Below are 20,587 nucleotides of genomic sequence, written 5' to 3' on the forward strand. Positions count from 1 at the left end.
CTCGTGCTGCCAGAGATCCCTTGGAAACCCACCTCGTGAGATGGATATCGGAACTGCTGGAGCCACTTACAGCACCTCTGTAGTGCTGCCTCCAAAGTAATATAACAAAATGATCTGCTACAGTTTTTTTCCACCCACTCACACACCCTCAACCACCCACCCTCACCCACTCACATACCCACACACCCACCCTCACCCACTCACACACCCTCACCCACCCACCCTCACCCACTCACATACCCTCACCCAACCACATACCCACACACCCACCCTCACACACCCACCCTCACCCACTCACACCCACCTTCACACACCCACCCTCACCCACTCACACCCACACACCCACCCTCACCCTCACCCACCCACCCTCACCCACTCACATACCCTCACCCACTCACACACCCTCACCCACTCACATACCCTCACCCAACCACATACCCACACACCCACCCTCACCCACTCACACCCACCCTCACACACCCACCCTCACCCACTCACACCCACCCTCACCCTCACCCACCCACCAACACCCACTCACATACCCTCACCCAACCACACACCCTCACCCACTACACACACCCTCACCAACCCACACCCACTCACACCCACATACCCTCCCACAAACCCTCACCCACCCACCCACACATACCCTCCCACAAACCCTCACCCGCCCACACACCCTCACCCACCCACACCCACCCACACCCACATACCCTCCCACAAACCCTCACCCACCCACATACCCTCCCACAAACCCTCACCCGCCCACACACCCTCACCCACCCACACCCACCCACACCCACATACCCTCCCACACACCCTCACCCTCCCACACACCCTCACCCACCCACACACCCTCACCCACCCACACCCACATACCCTCCCACACACCCTCACCCACCCACACACCCTCACCCACCCACACCCACATACCCTCCCACAAACCCTCACCCGCCCACACACCCTCACCCACCCACACCCACATACGCTCCCACACACCCTCACCCACTCACATACCCTCCCACACCCTGATTCATTCACAAACCCTCCCACACACCCTCCCACCCACCCACACACCCTCCCACCCACCCACCCACACACCCACCCACATATCCTCACCCACCCACACCCTCTTCCACCCACATATCCTCACCCACCCACATACCCTCCCACACAACCTCGCCCACCCACTTATCCTCCCACCCACCCACACCCTCACCCACCCACACACCCTCACCCACCCACACAGACCCTCACCCGCCCTATAACAAGAATCTCCTGATAGATTCACAGTACCCTGATAACTGGATTTTGATGCCCTAAAAACATAAACTGTCCAGATAATCACGCATCAATTCCCAGATCAAGGTGTAACTGGGAATTGGTTTCTTGGACTCACAAAGATTTCTGGACATGTTTGTATAGTTGGAAACGAACAAAGCATCAGCAAGTTAGAATTTACCTTTGGCAGGAGTTCAGAATTCTGCACAGCCATTAACATCTGAGCAAAAGATAAATAGGAGCAGTATGAGAGAGACAGATAATGCACAGGCGAGTACGGAGGGCAGTGTTAAAGTGAATGAAGGTGCAGGAAGCGGACAGAAGAGAAAAAGAACTGCAGCTTGCTTACTGAGAATGAGCGAGCTGACCCACGGTGATTCCAGTAAAACATGCGTTGGAAAACACGGAGAGCCTCCTCCTCCCGACCAGCCTGAATGGGGAAAGATAAAGAGTCATTTTATTACTTTAATTCCCCACCAGCAATCGCCCCCGATAACCCTCCTCCGCCTCTAGCCCTTACCCTCTGCCTAGACCTCCAACACTCGGAGCTCAGTGGGTGGCACTCTCGCCTCTTGAGTCAGATGGTTGTGGGTTCAAGTCCCACTCCAGAGAATTGAGCACAAAATCTAGGCTGATGCTTCAGTGCAGTGCTGAGGGAGTGCTGCACTGTCGGAGGTGCCGTCTATCGGAAGAGACTTTAAACCGAGGCACCGTCTGTCCTCTCAAGTGGACGTAAAAGATCCCATGGCACTATTGGAAGAAGAGCAGGGGAGTTCTCCCCGGTGTCCTGGTCAATATTGATCCCTCAACCAACATCACAAACAGTTTATCTGGTCATTATCACATTGCTATTTGTGGGACCTTGCAGTGCGCAAATTGGCTGCCGTGTTGCCTACATTACAACAGTGACTACACTTCTTCGATGATAAGAGCAAAGGGATCTCGGGGAACAGATACATAAATCACTAAAAGTGGCGGTGCAGGCTAATGAGGCCATAAAAAAGGCAAACCAAGCATTGGCGTTCATTTCTAGAGGGATATAATTGAAAAGCATTGAAGTTATGTTAAACTTATATAGAACCTTGTTTAGACCACACTTGGAGTATTGTGAACAGTTCTGCTCTCCATATTACAAAAAGGATATTAGGGAATTGGAGAAGGTGCAAAAAAGATTCACAAGGATGATACCAGAACTGAGAGGATATGCTTATCAGGAAAGGCTGAACAGGCTGGAGCTTTTTTCTCTAGAAAAGAGAAGACTGAGGATCTTTAAGATAATGAAAGGGTTTGATGGGATAGACCTAGATAAAATGATTCCACTTGTGGAAGAGTCCAAAACTAGAGGTTATAAATATAAGATAGTCACTAATAAATCTCCTGTAAAGTGCTTTGGGACATCCTGAGGCCGCTAGAGGTGCTATATAAATGCAGGTCTTTGTTTCTTCTTTCTTTCAGCACCGATAACTAACCCAGTCAAGATAGTCGCTGAGCGACAGATGGGCGGACAAGACTTTTCGCAAATGCAGTGGTGACAATAATAGATCACAAACCCACTGAAATGAGAGAGCAGAGCCTGTTGTTTATAAGGGGTCGATTGCCATGTCCGGACTGTCAGGTGGTACAACATTTACACACTCCTAACTTAACATTTGCCAAACGCGGCGTAACTTCCAGGTTCAACTCACTTGCTCAAGGTGGGTGAGTGGTGGGCGCGATTCATGCAAGCTGCTTGCAACTTGCCCAGTAAGTGGGCGGGAATGGGGCAGAGCTGGAAAAAGTTCAATGACCTCGCCAGGAGTAGCAAGGTAGGGGACCGCACTGTGACCTCAGTTATGCAATACAGCAACTATTACTGGTATGAAATGTTCCTGTCTACCCCCATGTCCTCTGACTATTTCTTCTGCTGCCCATGGTTGTCCACTAGGCAGCACTGTACACTTCCTAGAACCTTCCCTGCATCACCTCCTTCAGTAGGACTCTGAAGGGTACAGTCTTCTGCCAACTCCTTCAATGTGGAGCACCTACATGAAGCAATGGATACCTCTCTGATACATGGGTTTCAGTGTATGTCACACAACCAACTAAATACCTCGCACTGGTTTTGCAGAACAGAGCACATAGCAAGAGGCTGACTTTTGAGAAGCTCTCCAAATACAGGGAGCAGACATTGAAGAGGAAGCAAGAAGCGAGAAAGTAGGAGGGTTGTCCCAGGTCAGGGACCATAGCATACTTATCCTTGCTTTACTCTCCCATCCTATTCAGTCACACACTCACTGACACCAAACAATGCATTGAACAACAGGTTGTACAGGAAAATGCTACGTGCCACGAGCGAGGACATATTTTCAACACTTTTTTCTTCTGTTTCTGTATGTGAGGCATAAGAAGCTTAGGCGGGGACCAGTAACCAGGAGCAACCAAGCACCTCAAGCCACACTGCATCAGTCAACCTCACAGCAGCAAGTATCAGCACAGCATCCTGGAGAAATTAGAAAGCATCAGCACAGCATCCTGGAGAAAACTGAACTCGGTGAAACTCAGCACAAGTGAGCTGGAGCAGGGGTAAGTGGTACAGGAGGAGCAGGAAGCAGCTGGCCAGCAGACAAGAACACATCCCTCCACAATGACCTCTGGGATCCTGATCTCTGGGATCCAGTGTTTAATGATGCTTTGTGAGGATGAAAGATTAGGAGTCATTGGAGAACAACACACCAGCTTTCATCAAATAGCAGCTCGTATGAAGTGTTAATTGTATCTGTTATTTATATCAATTAGGTGTCAATTGTCTTCAGGTGGTGGCTATTAATAATTGGGGCCTCTCTTGTGTCCTTTTATAGGAGGGTGTGTAATGTCAAACTGCGGGAATAAAGGCTTGGAAGCAACTGAAGACTAGGCTTTAGTATTCTATCCTTCACCACCGGGCTATCCAATTCATAATGCGAAGGATTCTACAACTCAGATGTTTGGCATCTTCATTGCTATCGGTTTCCCTCCTTGCGTTTGATCATGTGTTTGCTGAGTTCTGATGAATGGTCAACGACCTGAAACATTAACTCTGTTTCTCTCCTGACTTGCTGAGTATTTCAAGCATTTTCTGGTTTTATTTCATGCGTATACAGGATAGAAACTCTGCACTCCAACTTTAGACATTTGGCAATTCCAGGAACACTTGCAGCAGAGCTCCCTTTGGCGCAAGTCCCATTACCAATCATTGTATTTCTCATGAATGCCCAGACTCTCTCCATAGCAGCCACGGATGGTCAAAGTTCCTCCTTAGACAGGTGCACTGTTTGAACACAGAAGGATGTTGATTGGGGCTTCAATAATGCCATTGGTGCTCCTGGCTCGTAGGTCAGTGGGCACAGTAACAAGGAGCCTAAGAGCAGGGGGAAGGCTGAGGAGGCAATAGATGATTATGCTGTCTCTCCCGACAACAAAAACATCTAGCCAACCCTCTCCAATGACTTCAGGTGATCCACGATGCAGACAGTGCCAGGTTGCACCTGCAGAAGTACGAGTCCAGGTCCATCCCAGGCTCATGCATACAGAGATCGAGTGGCTCTCGTAGACACGCAGCTGCCAGCCATCTTGTAAACTCCAGCCATGGGGCAGTACAGAGAAGCAGCAAGATTAGGTGGCACAGCACAAGGTGTTAATTATATCTGATTTATATCAATTAATATTAATTGTATTCAGATGGTGCGTATCAACTGGGGACTTACTTGTATCTATTTATATGAGAGCTTATCTAGGGGGTGCACGGTGGGTGTAATGTGGATCTCTGTGAATAAAGGCTTGGAAGCAACTGAAGACCAGGCTCTAGTGTTCTATCCTTCACCACCGGGCTATCCGGTTTATAACACAAGGCATACACACAGACTGTTAGAAAGAAGAAGCAGTGGAGAATCAGGCACTAGAGTCAGAGACATTACACATTTTGAATAAAATATGGTGCCACTTAAGTTGCAGAGAATTTCATTTGTATGGCTCAGGGAAATGTATGTGCTGTTTAGAGGAGTTGTTTAGCTGGCGGTTAGATAGGTAGCTGTGCAAATGTGGTTGATTTTTTTTCCAGCTCATGGGAACAATGGAGAGAGGATTGTTCATGCCAAGTGTGGGTGGAAGGGATAATTATGTGAAAGTTTCATCTATGAGTGACTGTCAAAAAAGCTCTCGCAGCTGGCAAAGCCCGTTGCACAGCTGAATCCTCAGGCTCCTCAATGATTCTCCTTGGTGTTCCGTGCCTTCCTGTTGCAGCTGGTCAATATTGAAATCTTGTCAAAGTTATGGAGCAGTCAGCAGACGATGAATCTTCGCTTGACTCTGTCTACGGTGTGTTCAGCGATGGTTCTGGTGGGTGCCTGAACCGGCTCAGCAGCTCTAGGGCCCTGACTTAGTGGTCGCAACGGTCACAGTTGGAGATGGAAGCCAACCTTGGACTTTTCTTTGCATATCAAATAAGTGGGAATGGTGGGGACTGTCTTAAAATCAAGGCATCATGCCTGCTGCGGAAGCAGATATTCATCTGTATGAGTCTGCACTGATGGAATGATTCAAGTAGAAGTATTACACCAGGACCATCTCCGGTTCATGGACACAGAGATCAAGTGCCACCTCAATCCTAAGAGCCTCTCGTGTGTTGGAGCACGTATGGCTACCTGCGTGCAACCAATGATATCCTGGACTATAGGAAAGCCAGCCATTGGGAAAAACACTGGGGCTCTCTCCTGCTGTTGGCAAGTGGCCATCTAGGTGGCGATGAAGTTGTCACCTGCTTAATGTATTGGAGGACTATCAGATGACAGATGCTGCTAATGTCCGCCTTAGTAGCCTAGAAAGAGCCAGAGGCATAAAAGTTCATGGCTAAAGTGACCTTGACAATCACTGGAAGTGCCTGGAGTTTGGCCGGAAATCATCATGACGGGTATGACACAACTCGGTCATCACATCCCTGCTGAATCTAAGCCTGGGCAAGCGTTGTTCCTCAGACAAGTCCAGATATGTCTGCGGTTGCTGATAGAAGTGGTTGGAAGGGTAGTGGTGGTACATTGGACACCTTCCAAAACTCACTGAGTGTTGGATCAATAAGAGGTAGGCATGAAGGAAACGTACAGAAATAACAATCAGTGCATCTCCAAAAAAAGCAGAATCCATATTTAGCCATTGGCAATTTGCTATGGCTTTGTTGATCAGTGGCTGCACTAAACAGTGAAATAAATATTCATAATAGAACATGAGTACAGAGGAAAGAAATCCAGGTCACTCCTGGTGTTGCTCATGGAGTGTTGACTGTGTTCTGAAGAAATCTTAGAGGAAGTGAATTCATTTGAATTGTCTCGGGGAGATTTCTATACACTTTCTGTTCCACGTTTAAACCTGCTGATTTCAAGCTGCCTAGGAGCTGCCATTTTATTTGGAATCCTCTTCATTAGGGATAATATCAAAAACCCTGGAATCATTTTAGAAATATTGGATGCTCTGAAGAGAGGGACTATAGGTTTCATTTGTCACCTGTGACTCTGGTAGCACTCTCGCCTCTGAGTCAGATGGTTGTGGGTTCAAGGCCAATTCCCGACTTGAGCACAAAATCTAGGCTGACACTCCAGTTCAGTACTGAGGGAACGCTGCTAAACTGAGGCCCCGTCTGCCCTCTCAGGTAGACGTAAAAGATCCCATGGCACCATTTTGAAGAAGAGCAGGGAAGTTCTCCCCGGTGCCCTGGCCAATATTTATCCCTCAACCAACATCACTAAAACAGATTATCTGATCTTGTATATTATTGCTGTTTGAGGGAGCTTGCTGTGCGCAAATTCGCTGCCGCGTTCCCTACATTACAACAGTGACTACACTTCAAAAGTACTCCATTGGCTGTATAGCGCTTTGGGACATCCTGAGGTCGTGAAAGGCGCTATATAAATGCAAGTCTTTCTTTTTTCTCCTAATGGATGAGCTAAGATGGGCGAAATGTGAGATTGCAAGTGAAGGCTTTAACATTTCGAGACTAACCCGATTCCCAAGCGTAAGATGATGAGCCCAGCTTGTTGCAGCACACAAACTGATTCAATTTTCTTTACGTCTGCCAACGTGCCCAACAATGACAAGAGCCTCCTCCTCTAGCTGGTAAACACAGTGAATAGCTGAGTGTCTCAGAATGACATAAAATGGCACCATTGTGTGAGAACACTGGCACAGCGACTGGCTCAGTGTCCAAATCAGTAATCGCCAATTTATGCTTCTCAAAAAAATCTCAAAAAGAGAATCTTTTGGGGTATGGGATGGGTCTATTGCCAACATATCAGGAAAATATAATTATTTTGAGGAACTCTATGTGTATGGAGACACGGCACCTCAGACAAGGACCGATCTCCATTCATCCAGCCTCCAATGTCCCTGCAGGAGACCAGCAGTTGGCATGTCATCTATAAAAACTTAAGAACAAAGGGAGGCCATTTCCGTGTCACCCTCCCAGGGCCAGACTGCCCTGAGCCATAATGCCAATGGGCCCATACTGCCATTCAGTCTCACACATGGAGTGGTCACTTGGGTGATTTACCCAGGAGTCATCCATGTAACCGTACTCACCATGTGTAACCTGCAGTTAAGTGGAGATATCTGGGGAAACCACAGGTTTCAAAGCTTTGACTTTCCAGTGGCAATCAGCATAATTTGTGGGAAAGTAATTGTGATTCTCACCAAAATATATGTTAAAAACGTTGATAAATTTCTGTTCATTGGTTTGTCTTGCATTCAAATCCCTCCATGGCTTCGTCCCTCTCCATCTCTGAAACCTCCTCCAGCTCTATAACCCTCCAGGAACTCTGCGTTCCTCCAATTCTGGCCTTTTGTGCATCCCCCACCCTTTTCTCTACTGTTGACGGCCGTGCCCTCAATTGTCCAGGCCCTGAACTCTGGAATTCCCTCCCCAAACCTCTTCGCCTTTCCATCCTCCTTTAAGACGCTGCTTAAAACCTCTCTCTTTAACCAAGGTCCCACAAACAGCAAAGTGATAATGAGCAGATAATCTGTTTTAGTGATGACTGTTTAAGGGATAAATATTGGCCTTTTTAACCAAGTGTTTGGTCACCTGTCCTAATGTCCTTCTTTGGCTCGGTGTCAATTTTTATCTTATGGCGCTCCTGTGAAGCCCCTTGGGACGTTTTACTATGTTGAAGGAGTTATATAAATGCAAGTTCTTTTTGTAATGCCGATCCCTTTTTATGCCCGCATGCAATGCCACCATTACCAAAGGGGACAATGGATGTTTTCACAGGGCGGAGGCAGGGAAAGAAGGTGTTAACGGGGACAATTGACTTATTAAAATGGTTGACTTTGAAGGAACAATGGGAGGATTTGGGAAGTTAGTATGGGGTTGTCGAATATTCATGAGTCAGGAATGACTCATCGCACTGCATGTGAAAAGTGCCGATTTCATGGCAAAAGCAGCCAACTAGATAACGTTTATTCTGATCACTCAAACTTATATTTTTAGCTTACAAAGGTCAAAAATTGATCCTTTAATATGCAAGCTTGGTTTTGCCGAACCACGCTGATACGGAGACGGTAATTATAATTAGATCTAACCTTTGAACTTGGAGAGCAGCACATCAATAAAACGCACAGGCTACAGTGAAGTAACTTAAGCTATTAGCAAGAGTTCTGTAATGTAGGCTTCAGAGGCGGGGGAAAGACAGCAGCAGATGTTGAAAAACTGCACTGATTCGCCATCAGCAAAATGCAACAGTAACTGCCAATCTGGTGGTCAAGAGACTTGAGCACAAAATTTAGGCTGGCCTTTCAGTGCAGTACTGAGGGAGTGCTGCACTGTTGGAGGTGCCGTCTTTTGGGGGAGACGTTAAATCGAGGCCCCTTCTGTCCTCGGGTGGGAGTAGTAGTTCCCATGGCACTATGTTGAAGGAGAGTATGGGCGTTCTCCACGGTGTCCTGGTCTATATTTATTCCTTAACCAGGGGTCAGTGCTGGGACCACTGCTTTTCTTGATATATATTAATGATTTGGACTTGGGTGTACAGGGCACAATTTCAAAATTTGCAGATGACACAAAACTTGGAAGGGTAGTAAACAGTGAGGAGGATAGTGATAGACTTCAAGAGGCTGGTGGCATGGGCAGGCACATGGCAGATGAAATTTAACCCAGAAAGATGCTAAGTGATACATTTCGGTAGGAAGAACAAGGAGAGGCAATATAAACTAGAGTTTAACTCTAGGAACAAAGAGATCTGGGGGTATATGTGCACAAATCATTGAAGGTGGCAGGGCAGGTTGAGAAAGCGGTTAAAAAAGCATATGGGATACTGGGCTTTATAAATAGAGGCAGAGAGTACAAAAGGATGGAAGTCATGATGAACCTTTTTTAAAACACTGGTTCGGCCACAACTGGAGTATTGTGTCCAGTTTTGGGCACTGCACTTCAGGGAAGATGTGAAGGCCTTAAGAGAGGTTGCAGAAGAGATTTACTGGAATGATTCCAGGGATGAGGGACTTTAGTTACGTGGATAGACTGGAGAAGCTGGAGTTGTTCTCCTTGGAACAGAGACTGTTGCGAGGAGATTTGATAGAGGGATTCAAAATCATGAAGGGTCTAGACAGAGTAGATAAAGAGAAACTGTTCCCAATGGCAAAAGGGTCAAGAACCAGAGAACATAGATTTAAGGTGATTGGCAAAAGAACCAAAGGTGACATGAGGAAAAACTTTTTTCCACAGCGAGTGGTTAGGATCTGGAACGCACTGCCCAAGGGGGTGGTGGAGGCAGATTCAATCATGGCCTTCAAAAGGGAACTGGATAAGTACTTGAAAGGAAAAAATCTGCAGGGCTATGGGGATAGGGCAGGGGAGTGAGACTAGCTGGATTGCTCTTGCATAGAGCCGGCGCGGACTCGATGGGCCGAAAGGCCTCCTTCCGTGCTGTAACCTTTCTATGATTCTATAGCATCACTAAAGCAGATTATCTGCTCATTAGCACATATCTGTTTATGGGAGCTTGGGTGGGAAAATTGGCTGCCGTATTTCCCTACATTACAACAGTGACTACACTTCAAAAAAGTATTTCATTGGCTATAAAGCGCTTTGGGACATCCTGTCATGAAAGACACTGTATAAATTCAAGTCTTTCTTTTTACAATTACTAAAACAGTTGAAGGCATCACTTAGGTCCAGGATCCAGGAGACCGGTACACAGAGGGAAGCCCGTCACTTCTGCATTTCACTGCTTCCCGTGCGGATCCGACACCTGAAAATGCCCTGATCACCCAGATACGAGAGCAAATGGCAAGATAATTCAAGGTGTTTGCTGCCGTTCTGTGTACCCCAATTAATCTTGAGCCAAGAGTGATCCTGTGACCCAGATACTAGTTTAATAGCAGGATCACCTCTTGATGAGGAGAAAAGGAATGAGACCCCCCTCCCCTTCAGTTGATATAGTGCACCAATAAGAAAAAACAGACTTGTATTTATATCGCGCCTTTCACGACTGCAGGATATCCCAAAGCGCTTTACAGCCAATTAAGTTCTTATGAAGTGTCGTCACTGTTGTAACATTGGGAAACGCAGCAGCCAATTTGCGCACAGCAAGCTTCCACAAACAGCAATGATATACACGTCCAGATAATCTGTTTAAGTGATGTTGGTTGAGGGATAAATAATGGCCAGGGCACAGAAAGAACTCTGCTGCTCTTCTTCAAAATAGCGGCATCGGAGTCCACAACCTTCTGCCAGAGGCGAAGGTGCTGCCGCTGAGCCAAGGCTGACACTCAATGCAGTGTTGTCCGAGCACAGGCATTTTATGTTGCCCTCTACTATGGCCTGGAAGAGTTCCAGAGCTAGTCTTATTGCTTGAAGATCAAATGGAGTCTTTATTGTGCTTCTTCCAGCAGATTACATGGCTACAGTGGGAGATTGGGAGGGGCATAGGAAGTGTCTAGTCATGATGCTCCAGACATTATAGTGTGTGGGGCAGGCTTGATAGGCCAGCTGGTCTTTTCCCATCCATCAATTTTGTATGTTCTGCCCTGCACCCTGTTCCCCTCTGTAAGGGTAGCCCATCCTGGCAAATGTCTGTTACCACCATCACGAGAGGTCTAGGGCCCAGAGCCATTTAGAAACTCATTGGTTGGGAAAGGGAGGCCACTGGCTCAGCAATTTCAGCTAAAGTGGTAGCATAAAGAGCCAGGCCTTAGGATCTATAGAAACAGTTGCTGCCATAAGGCCTTGGTTTTAAATATCCTTTCGTTGGCATCCACAACGTTTCCTGTAAAGAGGAAAATAAGATTCCTGAGCGCAAAAAGACAGAAATACTTTCTGCTGGCTTATCCAATACAACATCTCCTGGAATATTAACTTGCGTTGTAGCTGGGACTTTTGTTATACATCTCAGCCTTTGGACTACACTGAGTATCTGCTATTGGGCTTTGATAAGCCACTCATCCAGGTGCAGATGCACAGCAAGGTGCTGCATCTGGAGATGTCCTGCGACCACAGAGAGGCACTTTCTGAAAACCATGGATGCTGAGAAGCTGAAGGGGAGTTCCTTGCACTGAAATCTTTGCCCCTTGAAAATGACGGGCAAAACCGGTGGCATTCATACTGACATGGAAACACGAGTCTTTAGGATGGCTGAAACCGCCATAGCGGAGGCTGAGAGGGTTAAATTATGAGGTCAGTTTGCATAAACAGTTTGTATTCTCGAATAGAAGATTGGCGGGCGATCCGATGGGAGTTTAAAATGTTAAAAGGATTCGATAGGGTAGATACGGAGAAACTTACCTCTGGAGGGGGAATCATGGACAAGGGGACAATCTTAAAATTAGAGCTAGGCCATTTAGGAGAGATATGGGGAGGGCGCCTGTCAATGGGGGAATTCAGGGGAGGGCGCCTGTCAATGGGGGAATTCAGGGGAGGGCGCCTGTCAATGGGGGAATTCAGGGGAGGGCGCCCGTCAATGGGGGAATTCAGGGGAGGGCGCCCGTCAATGGGGGAATTCAGGGGAGGGCGCCCGTCAATGGGGGAATTCAGGGGAGGGCGCCCGTCAATGGGGGAATTCAGGGGAGGGCGCCTGTCAATGGGGGAATTTAGGGGAGGGTGCCTGTCAATGGGGGAATTTAGGGGAGGGCGCCCGTCAATGGGGGAATTTAGGGGAGGGCGCCCGTCAATGGGGGAATTTAGGGGAGGGCGCCAGGAAACGGGGGAATTTAGGGGAGGGCGCCAGGAAACGGGGGAATTTAGGGGAGGGCGCCAGGAAACGGGGGAATTTAGGGGAGGGCGCCTGTCAATGGGGAATTTAGGGGAGGGCACCTGTCAATGGGGAATTTAGGGGAGGGCACCTGTCAATGGGGAATTTAGGGGAGGGCACCAGGAAACGGGGGAATTTAGGGGAGGGCGCCAGGAAACGGGGGAATTTAGGGGAGGGCGCCAGGAAACGGGGGAATTTAGGGGAGCTCACCAAGAAAAATACAGGCAACCCTTAAAGAGGGGAACTGGGTGGAGGGAAATCAGGAAGGTACAAGACTCGGACTGTTAAAAGGCTGGGACAATTGCTTTTTAGTCTGATAGATTTGAGTCAGGTGAGGGTAGCAAGTGATTATGGAGCACAGGCGGATAAATGGTGGAGGTGGTTAAGCCATGACCTATTAGAATAGGGGGAAAGGCTCGAGGGGCTGTATGGCCCTCTTCTGTGCCTATGTAGCGTGGCTTCCACACGCAGCAACAAATTCCTGCAATCAGCTTTCTACTAAAGTGCTAGATAAGGGTGTGGAAATATACACCGTCATTCATGCGAGACCTGGGGCAGTCGATGCACGGGAGGATCCCAGGGGAGCTTCTCGGCACAGATATCACTTGAAAGCCAGGGAAAGTTCTGGGGTATCGCCAAATGGGACCTTTGGTAGCACCATGAAAAAAATCGCAGCTTGCCTGAATTTTATCAAAGGGCGGGGCTCTTAAAAAGGATCCTGCTTTGTGTGGCCGCTCCTGCCATAGCACACATATCTGTTGTCCTCCTTTAAGGCTTCTTAAAACCTACCTCTTTGACCAAGCTTTTGGTCACCTGTCCTAATATCTCCTTATGTGGCTTAGTGTAATCGCTCCTGTGAAGCGCCTTGGGATGTTTTACTACGTTAAAGGCTCTATATAAATGCAAGTTGTTATTGTCCTAGAAGCTGCTCTACCCATGTCTTAAAAACACCCCTCCCCTCAAAGAATTGCTGCTGCAGCTCCAACGGGAGTGACAATAGGCATAACCCTATCAGCTTGCACCAAATGCCCTGGACCTTGATACCAAGTCCTGGCATGAACTACTGCTTCCTTCTGCAACATACCAGGTTTCACTTAGGCCTCAATCAGAGCCAACAACTGACTGGAAAATGCCTTGATCCATGAAACGACCTGGACTATGAGTATCTGGTGACATGTTGCTCTAATCTGATTAGACCCTTGTTGGTAAATTCATTACTCAAGCGTACCCAGTCTCTTGTACCCTGTCGGGAGGCTGGAGGTTTTGCTGTGAGATACTGACCGGTCAGAGTTCCATGGAGACTCGGTCTACCGGCCCCTACCTCAGCGTCTGTGACTCAAAGGGACGTTGTCAAGAGGAATCCCGTGTAAACCAGCTTATGTGGTGAATGTGAGATGCAGGGGAAGGATTCCAGTCCAGGATGGAAAGACCCCAGAGCCCTTACACTGAGGCTTTAGGCAACACTTTCAATGCCTATTGTCTATCTGCAGCTTTAGTCCAATGATACACCCTCACCAATTTGTTATTTCCCTCTTGTTCTTCCTGTCCCCTTGTCGCCGATTGCTTCTAGATAGAGGAAAGAAAGACTTGCATTTGTATAACGCCTTTCACGACCCCAGGACGTTCCAAAGCACTTCACAGACAATGAAGCAAGATAAAAGGATCCTGCATCTCCACATTACGGTGGGGGGGCATTGGCGAGCATGCCCTGGGATCATGATTTCGACAAACTTTTGTACCTCTTGTCCAGGGAGGCAAATTGGTCATGCAGTGTACTCTGGCTTTCCAACATTTTGTCTGGGGAACTGCACCACATTCAGCTCAATTTCCTGGAATCTGCTCTCAAAAGAGATGGGAGGGCTTGGGTGGGGGGGGGGGGGATTGGGGAGAGATATGGACAACAAGAGAAAAGAGCAAAACATTGAGTGACACCTTTACTCAGGTCAATGAATGGTCAGCCTGGGTGGTGACAGGAGGCAAAAACCTCACACATTCATTCAAGAGTCAGTTAGATGGCAGGGTGGGGGAATGTTGGTCTGGGCAGACATACTAAGGTGGGCCGAGTGGCCTCCCTGATCTATATCTATCTTATGAGCTAGAGGAGGATTACCCAACCCCACAGTGGGGAGCTGGGACTGTTTTGAGGTCCTTTCTTGGATGAGGGATTGGGAGGTCTGCCAATGTCTTTCATAGGAATAATGATGCTTCAAGAGATCATTGTCCAAAGGGTAGACTGGAGTAGAGGTTGTTTCAGGAGGTATTATGGTGCTGGGACATTTGGGCTGAAAGGACCATGTCTGAGTAGAAGAACATATTACTAGGCTGATAGCTATCTTCTTGGACAGTTCTAGTTTGATTTGCCAGTGACGGTGCCACTCTTTCAGTGCTGATTTTCCCAGTTGGTGCACGTGACCTATTGGCACCAAAGTGCATAAAAAGATCTTTGGAGATTGTCTCGGTGTTGAGCCTCAGTGAGTCCCCAGCATCAACGACAATCATCGGTTCCTCTGTCCCAAGTGATGCCAATGTTTCCTCGGCACTGATCAATGCTGGTGTGTTCACGGTGTTAGCCGTGCCACAATGGCAGCACTCTCGCCTCTGAGTCAGAAGGTTGTGGGTTCAAGCCCCACTCCAGAGACTTGAGCATAAAATCTGGGCTGACACTCCAGTGCAGTGCTGTCGGAGGTGCCGTTTTTCGATGGAGACGTTAAACCGAGGCCCCGTCTGCCCTCTCAGGTGGACGTAAAAGATCCCACGGCACTATTCCGAAGAGCAGGGGGAGTTCTCCAGTGTCCTGGCCAATATTTATCCCTCAACCAACAACACTAAAACAGATTATCCAGTAATTATCACATTGCTGATAGTGGGACCTTGCTGTGCATAAATTGGCTGCTGCGTTTCCTACATTACAACAGTGACTACACTTCAAAAAAGTATGTTTATTGGCTGTAAAGCACTTTGGGATGTACTGAGGTCGTGAAATGGGCCAAATGGCCTCCTTCTGTGGTGTATAATTCTATGATATACACCTGAAGAGTATAGAATGACTGGGATAAGTATGGAGCTCTACAGTTCTATGGTCCTACGATAGAACGTATCAAGAGTAAGAGACTCCATTTAAATCCATAATTGTGCCAAAGAGGCAGAGGCTGGTGCTATGGCTGGTCTGGACTGGCACCACCTGCTGACTGGTTTATGAATTGCTTCCACATTTGCAATTGTAAACAATTTTACAACACCAAGTTATAGTCCAGCAATTTTATTTTAAATTCACAAGCTTTCGGAGGCTACATTTGCATGCAGACTAGACAGTGAATGCACACTGAAGAAGCTCTGCTGACTGGCACACCATTACCATCTTATTCAGGGTTTACAAGCCCAGAAATATCAGCAGCCGTCATCTCCCTTGCTGTACTGAATACATAAAACGCAAGAAAATGCCTTTGAATCATTTGATAATTTGTACTGCTGCAGGTTTTTGCAGTGTGGAAATGTAACAGCCAAACACATGCCGGCCAAGAAATTCGTGCTTGAATCAGGATTTCTATAAATGAATTTTTACAAATGGCCAATTTGCAAATCGTTGCATCCCAGCCCATTTAATCATTCAGCAATTCAATCTCAACAAAAAGCGAGTACACTTGACAGCATATTTTGCACAAAAGTGATTAGAATTCTCAGCTGTGCTCCCGATGCTTGGCAGCGGTTTGACTAAATTAGGGGCCATAAATATGAGGTAGTCACTAATGAATCCAATGAGGAATTCAGGAGAAATTGCTTTACTCAGAGTGGTGATAATGTGGAAGTCGCTACCACATGGAGCGGTTGAGGCGGATGAATTTAAGAGGAAGCTAGATAAGTACATGTGGGAGAAAAGAATGGAATATGATGATAGGGTTAGATGAAGTAAGGTGGGAGGAGGCTTGTGTGGGGCATAAACACTGGCATAGGCCAGTTGGGCCGAATGGCCTGTTTCTGTGCTGTACATTCTATGTCTATGTCATTCTGTATTTGGTGTGGTAAGCAGTTCAAAAACAAAGTTAACTCTTGGTGCAGTTACTCATCCAGGAGCACTCGTCCTTGGGGGTCGCTAGTGAGCATGCTCAGCCTGCACCCCTTTCCTATTTGCTTATGGAAAGTGGGTCATCGATCGACTAGAAGACCATGTCACTCTCAATGCCTTCCCCATTCGGCTTTGGAACCTAAACGAATGGCAATTTTTTCCCAGTTTGGGAGCGATGGAGACCGTTTAGTTCCCTGGAATCTATACAATGAGAGTCAACGGGACATGGTTTAGTCCCCATCCTCCCACAAGAACCTACGTGAGAGAACGAGGTGATTTATTATATTCAGAAGACAATTCACTACCAAAGAATACATACAGTTTTGTCCTTGTACAAGACCTTGGTGAGGCCTTATTTGGAATATTGTGACCTGTCTTGGTCTCCTCACATGGTGGGGGATATCGAGGCTTTGGAAAGGGTGCAGAGGAGGCTATAAGATTATATCCCAGTTTAAAACACCTCAACTACCCATATAGGCTTAAAGAGTTGGGTCCGTATACTCAGGCAATTTGATCGAGGTTCATCACATAATGAAAGGACTAGATTGTGTTTACATGGGCCAATTTTTTCAATTGAATCGGTTAGGGAGGGTCAGAGGTCACACTTACAAGTTGCGTATGGGCAGAACTAGGCTGGGTATTTGGCAGTTCTTCTTTTCACAGAGAAGTGCCTTGGGACGTTTTACTACATTAAAGGCGCTATGTAAATGCAAGTTGTTGTTGTTGTAGACCCGTGGAAGAGGTTGCCGGCTCGTGCATGAACACTGGTTCTCTGTATACCTCCAAGAGAGAGCTGGGCCTGTTTCTGGCTGGGGTGGAGCTCACCTTGTATGAGGTAGGTACCCTGCAATATAAGTCAGGGTCAACGTGGTCTCCTAAACTAGTTTTGATCGTCTGAAGGGGTGGAGAGGAATCTTCCAGATTTTATTTTCCCTAATTGGCCTGGGTTTATACCTGGTTTTTCACTTCTTCCAGGAGATTACATGGTTCTGGGTAGGTAGGGAGTGTCTGTTTCATTTTGCATTAGGCATCATGACTGTGTGGGACAGGCTAGATGCACTAGGTGGTCTTTTCCTGTCCAACATTTCCATATGTTTCTACGTATTCCATGTTGGCCTGTCACCTCTGGGGCCTGGGTTCAAATCCAGCCCAGAGAGACGGGGTGAACGTCTCCACTGTCTGATGGCTGTAACGGGCCTGCGTGAAATGAGGTTGGCAGTCCCTCAGTTCAGTTCCTAGTGGGGAATGGGTCTACATCACAAAACTGTCCGTAATTCTGCAGTAATTTCACCGAGAGACTACAGGATGGGTAAAATGTCACACTGGTGCAGTAGGGAGGGCTCTTCCGATGTTGGGGCTGACAGCTTGTGGTTTGGGCAGAGTGAAGTGCTCGATACCAACACCGGGTGCCTGAAACAGGAAAAGTTTCATTTTCCAGCAACAACACCTTTCACCTCGATAAGCACAAAAAAAATGAAGAGGGACAGGGAGAATATGCTTATAACATGTCTGGAGTTATTATACCAATGGATAACATATTTAACTCTTTTTGGTCTCATTTTCCCCAAGTCATTTTATTTCTCTCCCACTACTTTCATGTGCTATGTATCATTCACATTATGAAATAACCTGAATCGTATTGATCTGGCTGCGAATTTTTCCTTCCCTGCGTTTAGCACCTGACCTCACTTGCTCAAAGCAAATTTTATATGGTATTTCTCTGTACAGAAAGGAATTTCAGTGGTATCTGGGAGAATGTGCATGGAGCTTTTTAAAAAAAAACAATTTTATACCAATTTTCTTTGCTCCCTTCATGATTGTGTTTATTTTACCCAAAGATTAAGGGATGATCTAATTGGGGAGTTTAAGATGATTAAAGGAGTTGATAGTTTAGATAGAGAGAAACTATTTCCTCTGGTGGGAGAGTCCAGAACAAGGTGGTATAACCTTAAAATTAGAGCTAGGCCATTCTGGGGTGATGTAAGGAGCACTTCACACAAAGGGCAGTGGAAATCTGGAACTCTCTCCCCCAAAAAGCTGTTGAGGCTGGGGGGGCCAATTGAAAATTTTAAAACTGATCTATTGATAATACCCTTAGGCGAGGGTATTAAGGATTATGGAACCAAGGTGGGTAGATGGAGCTAAGATATAGATCAGCCATGATCTAATTGAATGGACAAACAGGCTGGAGGGGCTGAATGGTCTCGTCCTGTTCTTATGTTCCTATAACCATTATCCACAGCAGTGAATGGCAGCAGGCTATTCCGCCACATGGGCATTACAGCCGAGTCCAATTCTGTCCAGCCCAATGTCCACACAAAGTGCACTTACAGCAGGGGTCGTTAGACAGCAATCGGGAGTGGGACCCCTGGCTGCTCCTCACCCATTGGGACCAAGGCCAATTGCAGCAGCCAACCAACCATCAACCCCACTGAGATCAACTCACTCAGTACAGACCAGAGACTGAGCCAAGGACCTTCCTGTGTGGCTCCACCACTCATCAGGGAAACTTGCTGAGTCATCGGGCGATCAACAGATCACAAATAGAAAGACACGAGTCTACAAATTGATTTACAGATTTCTTATTATAGGCTTGAAGTGCAGCCACAGGATGTCTATGAATCTTACTTCCCCATAGGAATTGAATGTCAGAGGCAAGGGAGGATGACACAGCAGATTGTCCTGTACCCCTTCACTCTTCTAGTTGCTAAACAAGTTGTAGCAATAGGTATAAATGGTACAACTTTAAAGGGCGTGCTGGATCAGAGCGACCTGGGGGTTCATATGCACAAATCTTTGAAGGTGGCAAGACAAGTTAATAAGGCTGTTTTAAAAAAAAAGGTATATGGGATCCTGGGCTTTATAAATAGAGGCAGAGAGTACAAAAGCAAGGAAGTTACTGTAAACCTTTAAAAATCACTGGTTAGGTCTCAGCTGGATTGTTGTGTCCAATTCTGGCCACCATGCTTTAGGAAAGATGTGAAGGCCTCAGAGAGGGTGCAGAGGAGATTTACTAGACTGGTTCCAGGGATGCGGGACTTCAGTCAAGACTGGAGAAGCTGGGGTTGTTCTCCTCAGAGCAGAGAAGGTTAAGGGGAGATTTAATTGAAAATTATATTGAGTTTTGATAGAGTAAATAGGGAGAAACTGTTTCCACTGACAAGAGGGTCGCTAACCAGAGAATACAGATTTAAGATAATTGGCAAAAAATCCAGGGGTGAGAAGAGGAGAAATTTTTTTACACAGCGAGTTGTTATGATCTGGAATGCGCTGCCTGAAAGGGTGGTAGAAGCAGATTCAACAGTAACTTTCAAAAGGGAATTGGATAAATACTTAAAAAGGAGAAATTTGCAAAGCTATGGGGAAAGAGCAGGGGAGAGGGACTAATTGGTAGCTCTTTAAAGAGCCAGCACAGGCACGATGGGCCGAATGGCATGCTTCTGTGCTGTATAATTCTAATAGAATAGAATATTAAGCCTCAGACATGTAAGATGAATGCCAATGTAAAGTGTTCTAGAAATTTCTGTTGTGTTCACAAAACAATTTGACTTCCCTGTTATACTAAGTTGGCAATGGTTAGGAATCACTTCCTTTCTTTGGTGTGTGTACTGTTTATCTGTTCAAATTTAAATGGGTGAGTTAGAGAACTCACCATAGATAGAGATGTGGATATGAAACAACAAAGAAAAACACAGAAGTCTGACACCGACACTGAATAAACTGATTCACTGCATAGTAACCAATTGCTGTAATTCATTTAACAAGTTTACCTCGACAACATTTCTCAGCCCCACAGCCTCCATCACCAAGAGGACAAAAGCAGCACGATCACGGGAATCCCATCACCTCCAAGTTACACACCATCCTGACTTGGACAGACCTGGCCGTTCCTTCACGGTCACTAGGTAAATTCTCTACCCAACATCATGGTGGGAACACCATCGACACCAGGACTGCAGTGGTCCAAGGAGAAGGCCCACCCCCACCACCACCTTCT

At 46.8% G+C, this 20,587-nt stretch overlaps 1 protein-coding gene across 3 annotated transcripts in view; it reads right to left on the reverse strand.

Annotated features, from left to right (window-relative positions):
* sv2 (synaptic vesicle glycoprotein 2) overlaps positions 1 to 20,587 on the reverse strand; it is a 77,290-nt gene that overhangs the window by 21,120 nt on the left and 35,583 nt on the right. For all 3 annotated transcript variants that reach the window (XM_067973373.1, XM_067973374.1, XM_067973375.1), the window contains exon 7: positions 1,631 to 1,711. In XM_067973373.1, coding sequence (XP_067829474.1) covers positions 1,631 to 1,711 — 81 coding nt within the window. The remainder of the gene's footprint in view (positions 1 to 1,630; positions 1,712 to 20,587) is intronic.

This window comes from Heptranchias perlo, chromosome 38, assembly GCF_035084215.1.
Source record: "Heptranchias perlo isolate sHepPer1 chromosome 38, sHepPer1.hap1, whole genome shotgun sequence".
Lineage (NCBI taxonomy): Eukaryota > Metazoa > Chordata > Chondrichthyes > Hexanchiformes > Hexanchidae > Heptranchias > Heptranchias perlo.